Here is a 10,117-nt window from a genome sequence, read left to right on the forward strand (position 1 = left end):
CTCAAGAGTGAAAAGAGTACAATACGCAGCCCCCAATCAGTTGAGATACATTTATATGCTGAGAAGCTAGTATCTGGCTTTCACTGCAGTGAATTCACAGACTGCTTAGCTTCAACAGCATTTTGCAAAAGACTATTTAAAAAAATCCATCAAAAAGCGATTGAAAGAATATCTGCAGACTACATGCAAAACATAAAAACCCCATTGAGTTTTGAAATTCAGTATTCTTTTACTGTGAAAACATATCCAAAAATAAAATGGAAAGTGCATGGGAAAACTGAAAGTTGGAAAAGTAGAAAGAAACAAGGTCTCTTTCCTGGGAAGAAAAAATAATGGATATGTGTTCCAGCAATTCAGTACAGAATCAATGATTCTGTTCGAAAAGAAAAATCACTTCCCTTATCTAAAATCACGGGTCAGGCACCAAGCCACTGAGCCATGTATGTCCAGTTATGACCCTTATATTTAAGTAACAGCTAAAACCCACATTAGGAGAAGTTATTCTTGCAACATTTGTACAGAGGAATTCAATCTAAGCTTCCTGCCTCAGTTGAAGAGAGAAAGCAATCAGAAGCGTGACTGCTCCTACCGAGCACCACACAGAGCCTTCTATCTAATGTATTCTGGGTTGCCCAGCTGGGACTGAAAAGCTGGTGTCTACAGGATACAAATTAAAAGATTCATACTGAAGATGCAAGTTCATTAATGCCTGTATTGCTTGTTTAATGATACCCTTACTGGCATTCATCTGCAGTCTGTACTTGTATTACACACTTCAGAAGGGCAAAAGATGTGCTTTCTGTGGTTAACAGGAGGAAAATATTTGGGCAGAATTAGCAGATTTAAATTAGAATTGCGCTTACTGGCACAATAGATTAATGCACAAATTATTCATCTCGGGAATCACAGGTTTAAGTCTACTTCGCATGTAAGCCTGAACCAAGTACCTTTGAAGCTAACAAGAGTATTGCTGTGAATTTCAATAACAGAGGCTGTAGAAGTCCCTCCTTCAGCAGACAAGAAATCCTGCACAGAAACTAGATTGAAGCAGCTCATTTGTACATATACAGGTATTTCAGAAGCTCACTTAGCTGTCTCTTTATTCGTAACTACTTGTAGTCTTCCCCACTATTTAAATGCATTATTTTTAGATTTTATTTCATAGCAACCATGTGAAACCCAAAACTATAGTGCTTACTAAGCCTTTTGAACTTTTAACTTCTACCATATTCTAGAATGGTCCCGTGTTATGTATTTTAAATATACTCTAGTAAAATTAAAATATACTCCTCCTCATGCTGTCTACTTGCCTCAAAGAAACAGAAGGTAGGTGGGAGATCAGCCACCATTTGCAGCATCTCTTGAAGTCAGTGGAAAGATGCCTATAGGAGTTGATTCTGAACAAACGGCCAGCCATACTGGAACAGAAACTCCAAGCCTTTAGGCCCTCCCTAAGATTAAGGTTTTTCTTATTGGTTTCTAATCACCAAGGACTACATCATCAGCCATTGTAACCTGGATTAGCATCACTGCAGTCAGTGAAGCAATGCTTCATTGGTGTACCAAATGAAGATCTAGACTGTGACAAAAAAAATGCATCTCCTCAAGGACTATATACTATTTCAGCATTGCTAATGATGTGCTTAAGAAGAATTGTCTATTTTAGCAGCAAGTTCACAGATGAGCAGGAAAATACTGGTGAAATTTTTATTAGCTACTAAAATGCTAATGATGCTATGCAATTCTAACACACAAGTGAGTAAGGCTCTTTAAAAAAAACGAACCAAAAAACCCTTACATTTGAAATAAAATTATCATGAGTCCCAAAATGAAAATAAACTGCAAATTAAACTTCACCTCCAATAAGATAAATGCTAACAGAAACATTATTGGATCAATTCCTATATGTTAATACTATAGAAGTGCTCCTATAAAGCCATAACTGCCTTTAATAGGCTCAGCTTTATTTCACCCATAATTTATTTTGTTCCACATCACTTTGAAGAAGGCTGAACCTAAAAGCCTCCTACTCCAACCAAAGTGAGCAGGTGATTCTTATGTGACAAATGATACCCAGAATGAGGGCCCATATTTGTGCATTACAGACAGCTGTGACATTCTTCTAAACAAAAATCTACAAAGTAAATATAGAGGAAATTGTACAGCAATACCCTGAATTATTGAAAGGCTAGCTATGCAGAACAAACATAATTAAAGGGTCTCATTATCTTCTAAATAATCATTGTAAATAATGCTTTAGATAATTACTTCATTAGTTCTCAAAACACTGGCTTTTATTCTCCTCTGAGATTCCATCCACTAACTCTACTCTGAATAAATTGCCAAAAGGGAAAACCAAAAGCAGAGCAAGCATGTGAGCTGGAAATGCAATGTGTACTTGTTGTATGAACTGATTTAAACCCAGGATGTTTTGAAATGTCTTTTGGAAATTTTCAGAAGGTTAAAAGCTGTTTGTTTTTTTAATGTATGTATTTTTTTCTTCAGGTTGCTTTCTGATGCAGTTAGATTCATGCGCTAGCAGCTATATTTATCCATTTAAAGACGGTTGACAGCAGCGTGGATAGAACCAAGATTAGTCTATATCACGGATGACCGTCCTTAACTAAACACACATAATGCCATTTTTCTTCACTTCAAATACCATGAGGTAGATTCAATAATAGAAGAGACTATGCCTCTAAAAGCAACAGCCTAAACAAAAGGAAAGCCAAAGACCAAGAGAAGAAATGGGTAGAAAATCTAAGACCTGCAATTAGATGGCTCAATAGCTAAGGAAGCCCGCATTTAGAAAAGTGAGTATCTTTTTTCAACAGAAGTGAGTACTGCCAGTAATTAAAGCAATGGCATGAAAAAGTGGCAAATATTTTCCCAGTCAGGTCTCAAGTCAATCTGTAGCACTGCAGAAGGCTGACGCTTACAAGTCACAGTATTTTAAAAGGCCTTTGCCAAAAGTCCAGTAAAGAAATTAAGTAGCAAGAGGAAAATGGTAGGTCTGCAGAGCAAGTTAGCAGTCATCCAATCCATTAGATAGAAAAGGCACAGTAGACATATCAGCAACATTCGAAACTGAGAAAAGAGAATTAATTTTCACAAAAGTGATTACTGAAATTTTGAAAAGGGAGATCAGAAGCAACTGCAAAGCCTAGGGAGAATTGAGACACATTTTGCAGAGAGCATACTTTTTTTTTTTTTTTTTTTTAAATCAACTCATATGCTGGTGTTAGAAGAAAGAAGCAAGTTTTAAGTTCCTCTTCAAAGAGGCAACCTTGAGATACTTAAGTTATTTAAGTTAAAGGACATTATATAGACATTATTTGAGGCCAGAAAGCTAACGTTAGGTAAATGTGCATGACTAGACTGATATGTGCCCTGATACAATGCTGCGGTGTATCAAGATTGAAGTAATAAGCATTAAATAGATTGTATTACTGCAAAATTCAGAAGGCTATACTAAAGATGTTGCTAGGCATAAATCAATCACCACCAAAAAGACCAGAAAAAATGCATCCCAGAAATTGGTTTCCAAACCCTAGAGTAATTGGCAATTTATTTTTTCTTTTTTAGGGAAAAAAAAAGCGAATAGTAGAGGGGCAAGGAATCTCACTTCTTTCGCCAGTCTTTCAATCACTGTCAGAAGCTGAGTACTGCTAATTAGGTTACATTAAAAAAAATAGACACAAATCCAATGAAGCATTCTTCTACACTAGCCACTTTTTCTGCCATGTCAGCATTTAGAAGCAGTTTCCACACGGTGGCGTATTCCGGACAGAACAGTCCCCCTGCAAGAGTCCCTCACCATGAGAGGCTGGTAAACCTTCACTTGTTGCCAGCAATTTCCAGTTCTCTTCCTTTCTTCCAGTTCTCTTCCTTTCCCGCTTTATCACACTATCGACCACCTAACGAGAGACTATGGTACTCCTGTAGCGAATGCATAAGACATCAATGTTGTGAACTTACTAGTCTTTGTTAAACCATATTCTAATGATTATGGTTTACAACTAAACATGTAATGCTATTACAGTTAGAACAAGAGGATTTGACTGCTAACTGCCCACGGGCTTCCTTGTTTGTGAAGTAAAGCTACTTCAACCAAAGCTGTCTACCTGCAGATGCATCTTCATGTGGTACCCTCAGCTGTCAGTACTTCGCAGCTTGAAATGTAATACACCGAGACAACCAACCTCTTTTCCCCCGCCTTGTATTTATCTAATCACAAAACTTGAATGCCTCAGTCAGGGCTTGAGCTTCGCTTAGATTTACAGCAACAATAAACTAAATTTCTAAGCAAGTCAGACTACCACTAATAGAGGCATGTATAACAAACCGATACTGAATTCAAATTGTTTTGAATTTTAGTCACCTGTGTGCAAATTGTTCCTTTCTTTTAAACATAAACAACACAATTCATTTCCATGCCAATAGGAGGCATTAGCCCATTACAAAATGAGCTAAGCAGAATTATCCAGTATATATGGATTTAAACCTTGAAAATGTTTCCTTGCATCCCACGCCTATGTAGACAACTCATTTTGCTCATTTTTTGAAGATCTGACCTAGGTAGCTTACATTAGAAAACTTAATTAAAAAAAAAAAAAAATCATCAATGCTAACACTGCCTTCATTGGTTTGTATCCATGTCTTCTTGATCTTTCCCATGCATTTTTCAGTGACTAAGCTTTTCATTCAGAATTAATTAAAAAAAAAAAAAAACCAAAACCAAAACAAAACCAAAAACCCAAACCCCCAAAACAACCCCTGTACAAAGGTCTGGGGTTTTTTGTGTTTGTTGTTTTTTGTTTGTTTGTTTAAATAAAATGACTATAGTAGTAAGGTCATGTCTTGCTTCAGCAGATGTCAAAGGTCTCACGGCATTTGCTGTAAATGTAGAAGATACAGCATTTTCTCCTTAGGTTTAAACTCCTCTCCCTCAAAACTTCCAAATCTTCTCACTGACGCAGATCTGCAAGATCTGACAACTGACCATTCCCCCACATGGCCGCAGCAGGGATGTTTCAGTGATGTACCTGTGCTGTTGCCTGTGACACTTTAGGAAAAAAGGTAGTTAGAAAAATAAGATGCACGGCAGGCATCAACCCAGACAGGCCTGCTGTAGTACTCAACACAGTTTCAAGCATACCATTCTCCAAACTACACCCCTGCTCATCGAAAGTTTACCCTTCAACATAAAGCTCTCAGATAAGTCAGAGCAATGAGGCAAGAGACCTGCTTCTGTCAAGGCAGCTGTTGGGAATGCAATTTTTTTTTTGAGCTTCTGGCTGATTTTGCAGAGGGTACTGTAGTTTAATTGCTCACACTAAATACAGTCCAGGTATCAGATCTTTTCCTTAGATTCGAGTCCAGATTGCTAGCTGTGCTTAAATCAGAAGTCCCAGGGAACAGCCTGGAAGAATAAAATTGGAATTAATTGTGTTTTCTGAGAGCATTTCTATCCAGCTGAAATTTACAGCATTAAGTATACAAGGTTGTGAGGGAGCTCTAAATGAAATGGTTTTGTCCACCCCATTGCCAGCAAAAGATTTGCTTTCCACTTTCCCAATATAAAACCTATTGATAAATCGCAAACAAAATGGGGTTTAGTCATACTTTTAAAGGATAGCACCTTTCATGACCAGCAGCGTGCTGTTTTGGAACGGTGACAGAACACAACTCAACCTGCCAAGTCAAGCAACGTTCTAGCCAGTGCACAGCATCTACATTGTGGCCAAATTCCTGGAGGTGTGTGTGAAGCGTACTACTGGAAAACCCTCGTGAAAAGCTCTGCAGAGAGAAATGCTGATTAAACCAATCCCATAAAATTGTTCAGTAGATGACCTACAAAGCAAACTAGCATTCTTCCAGACCACTGAATGAATGGGACTAATAGTAAAGGGTTTTGTCACTTTTGAATGCATCATTGACGGAGGATTACAACTAATGAGAGAAAAAACTCCTTCCTGCATCCCTGTGTTCCCACAGGACAGGGCACCTCTTACTCCCAAGCTACTTCAGATGCTGGAGTGCAAGGTTGCAATGGCACTTTCTCTTCTTCTGTGGGAAACCTTTGTCACTTTTAATGAGGAACCAAATTTAGAGCTCGTTTACAGCAGTGGATGTAACTCATGACTGCAAAGGGGTACACATGGTCCAAAGTTTTAATATTGAAAGAACAAAACGTGCAGAAAATTGAACTGTCACTACTAGTTCTTTCAGTTCAACTTTTTTCCCTGAGTCATTTCCCACATTTATAAAGTGCAAGCAATGCTTTCCATGATAGAGTTGTGAATTTCTGTAAAGCACTTTGAAACCTGATATTTTAAAGCTGTCTTCACCAATTTGGACATCCACTACTTAACCATGCTCTAGATAAGAACTAGGCAATCCAACACTGCCAGATAGCTCTGGGGGGAGAAAAAATAAATTACAAAAAAAAAAAAAAAAAAAAAAAAATCACAGCTGTAGCAGAATTACTGATCTTACAAAATCTTACAGGTCATTTTCCTTCCTCTGGCTAAAATAATCTCAAAATATAGATGCCTCTTTCAAATAAAAAGTTTACAAAGTTTTACTGTCTAGCAAGATGGCAAAACATCAATCTCATTTAAAATTTTTGACAGTAACAGTAAACAGCATGAATTTTTAGAAGTTTCCTAGGAGTATTTCTTTTAACATTCTTTCACGCACACACACCAAAGGCAAAGACAGTCTTGTAAGCTGAAATGGGCACCCGGGTACAAACAGCGTGCTCTGCCACACAGATCCTGCGTGATCTTGGACAAGTCATTTCAGTGGCTTGGACAAACTACGACTTAATCTTTAATTCTACATGGAAGCAGAACAGCTCTGTAATAGCTCTTTAAGAGCGATTCTATAGTGACCTACAAATGGGAGCCAAGTAAAGCCTTGAACAGGCTTCCAAATAATTGCAATTCCGTCACTTCGACTTAGCAATATCTGGCTGGACAAAGACGTATTTCAGGTAGTATGAAGAAACTACTGTCTGGTTATCTTTGTTGTGAAATACCATAGCCAGTCACCCCCTGCCCCTTGTCTAAAGCTCATGTATTTTACATTTAGTCTAGAGTATGCCCTTCAAAATAACCATTTATATCCTTCAGTTAACACAACTTTGTTCCAAAAACAGGCCAAGGAAAAAAATTCTTCTCAAGGCCAGGTTCTCTTCTTAGGAATTTTTAGACTAGCAAAATGTTATTTTGTTTGATGGACTTCCTATAGAAAAATAATTCCTTAATCCATAGAATATTAAGAGATACTGTTCTACTATACGAACAGTCATGACAGAAAAAGTTAGGGTTTTTTAAAAAAAATAAATTCATGCTTATATTTAAAAGATTCAGTTAATCAAAGTCAAAGCTGTTTCAGTCTCCGATGTAGAAGAGTATGAGAATCTAGTCTGATCCCACCAGTGACACTGCTTTCAGCAGGAGGTTGCACGAGATGACCTGCAGAGATCACTTCCAACCTGAGTAATTCTCTGATTCTATGATATATAGATGTTCACCATAGGCTCATGTCACAATTCAGGAAAGGAGGAAGCTTAAAAAAGAAGCCAAAGATTTCTTTACAACAAGCTGTCAATATTATTATACACACATTAATTCTTGCATGCATTCTCATCTACAAGCCTCCACATCTCATTTCAGAAATTTTAGATATAATTCCCTTAACAGATTTACCCTATGTTAGAAACATTGATGAAGATTATAGAATAGCAGACTCTAAAAGGTAAAAACCTTGTAACTACAGAAAGTTAAGAGTTCTGTGCAATACCACCAAAGAACCTTATCAAATATGTATTGAAGTTACCTCTCCATATTCTGTAAGATTACATAAAAGGACTACAAATTGAGTTGTTACATAAACAGCACCTCTGTCAAGTCCGTATTCATTCTGACATATTCTCTAAACTGAGTTGCACTCTGTTTTAGTTTAATGTTGTCCAGCTCAATTTACTGTCAATTGACAGTAACTGGCATGCGCTGACCCATTAGTCTCATGTTCTAACACATGGATATAGGAAATAAAATTTTGTATGTAAAATAATCCTTGTTTTCTTCTGAACCCACAAAGTCTGCTATATATTGTTAGCTATTTATATCATAACTTAGCCATTTTCAAGAGCTATTTACTCTTGAACATCAAAATCCTTCCTTCCTCCTTTTGCAGTAAAATGGATTAAAATGCAGCCAAAAAAAGTAACCATTCTTTACAATACATAAACACAATCATTTTTAATTACTTACCATTTCTATATATTTCGCTTCGTAAAAACCTTTATTCCAGAAGTACTTTTGTTCTTCAGAATCTAGCTACAAGTGCTTATAAAATGCTCTTTTTATTCCAAAATGCTCATTTATAAGTGCTTTACTACTGGCAGAAGGACTTGGCATGTTTGACAGAGGCAGCTAAAAGAGGCTGCAAATGGCACTACATAACTGAGCAGCCAATTACTGTACATGACAGAAAAGACTGAGCTGATTCACAGGTGCAAAGGCTGACCCACTGACTGCAGTATGAGGAAAAATGCCATGGTTATTTTCAGAAGTTGCATACAAGCCACATGAACGCATCAAATCAAATTTAACATTGAGTAACCCAAGTCTTTAAACCTCTATTCACCCCCCCGCCGCAAAAAAAACCCCAAACCAAACCCCACATCCAAACTGTTCTCTCAAAACTACATTAAGCACAGCTGTCTGAAAGGGTGTGGGTTTTTTAAAATAATATCATTTTTATACAGAAAACCCATCCCTCCTCATAGGCAGCACTCCCCTCATTTCCCTTTGTCTTCCAAATTTTATTTACCAGGCTTGTATTCATCAAAACTCACGTAGTGCTATGCTAAACAAATCCTCCATTGCCTAGAAACGTCTGTTCTGCATGTTACACTACAGAGCAAAGAGAAGCAGAATAAAGACAGATTAATTTTTGAAACAGCTTTAGTTCCTTCTATTGAGTTCATTTGTGTTCAGATTCAGTACTGTTTCCACAGGCGGTATGGCACTATTGTGAGAAGCAGCAGAGATACCGGCACTTAGAAATAACCTGAGTGTTTTGGTTGTACAGACCTTTGTAAGAACAGCCATTTAACATTTTTCCTATGCTAAGATTTTACTTTCTTGGTTTGCCTTTATGGACAACTTTGCCTTATTAATTGCCAGGTTCAACATTCTCCCTCCTATCCAATTTTCCCAACACCACAAAGAAATATCAAACTAAGCATAACTGCTCAATTATCTTACAGTTGGCCAATTTCCAAGTGCTTTGGTATTAACTCTGCATGCATATCCTCACTGGCGTGTTACACCGTTACAGAAGTTGCAACGACAATTTGCTTCTGTACGAAGACAGCACCGACTCAAATGAAAGCAAATGAAACCTTGGGCCTTCTTACCTCAAAATTTCTCCAAAAAAGCCCCCACACGAAAGGACGAGCACAACCAGCCTTTCCCCTTATACACTACCATACTGACACCTGCATTGCATTTGCTAGAGCACTGACCACCTGAAAGGCTCATGTACCTCAATATGTGATATAAGGAGGAGGAAGATGAGGGAGAAGAGGCACCAGGAGACGAGCACCAGTCCCTGTGCTGCCCAGTGCAGGCGCCAGCCGTTCCTCCCCACCTCCCATCCCTTGCAGCCACCACGGCTGACAGCTCCGAGCAGGCTGCTTGCTCCTGCTCACCACTGCTGCTGGAGATCAGTATCACCAGTGGGATAACACCACTCAGTGCCACGCCAGCAAAAAGCTGTCAGGGTGGCAATCTAAACTAAGTTTAAACATCGGCACAGGGGGAGTGACTCGGGTTACCACCTGTACATCAGAACCCCGAATCCATTCCGGAACTTCCAATTCTGGCGTAGGCAGGTAAGAGAGAGTTATTTTAATTCTGCACTGTGAAAGATGCACTTTTATGAGGAATTTTTCACAATACATGAATAGCTTTATTCAGATAAATAACTCCCATATTTTTCAAGTTTAATATTAAAGCAAAATTCCATGTGCATAGTTTAAATTAATAAATCCCATTAACATCTTCATAATTATCGCTACACCTACTTTGATCACCTCTAC

The 10,117-nt window shown here is 38.0% G+C and overlaps 1 protein-coding gene across 1 annotated transcript in view; it reads right to left on the minus strand.

Moving 5' to 3' along the window:
* Window positions 1–8,639, minus strand: part of RIMBP2 (RIMS binding protein 2) — a 174,872-nt gene extending 166,233 nt beyond the window's left edge. Inside the window, exon 1 of the mRNA XM_041126388.1 lies at window positions 8,283–8,639. Coding sequence (XP_040982322.1) covers window positions 8,283–8,285 — 3 coding nt within the window. The 5' untranslated portion in view covers window positions 8,286–8,639. The remainder of the gene's footprint in view (window positions 1–8,282) is intronic.
* Between the last annotated feature and the right edge of the window lie 1,478 nt (window positions 8,640–10,117).

The sequence above is a fragment of the Aquila chrysaetos genome, chromosome 9 (genome assembly GCF_900496995.4).
Source record: "Aquila chrysaetos chrysaetos chromosome 9, bAquChr1.4, whole genome shotgun sequence".
Classification (NCBI taxonomy): domain Eukaryota; kingdom Metazoa; phylum Chordata; class Aves; order Accipitriformes; family Accipitridae; genus Aquila; species Aquila chrysaetos.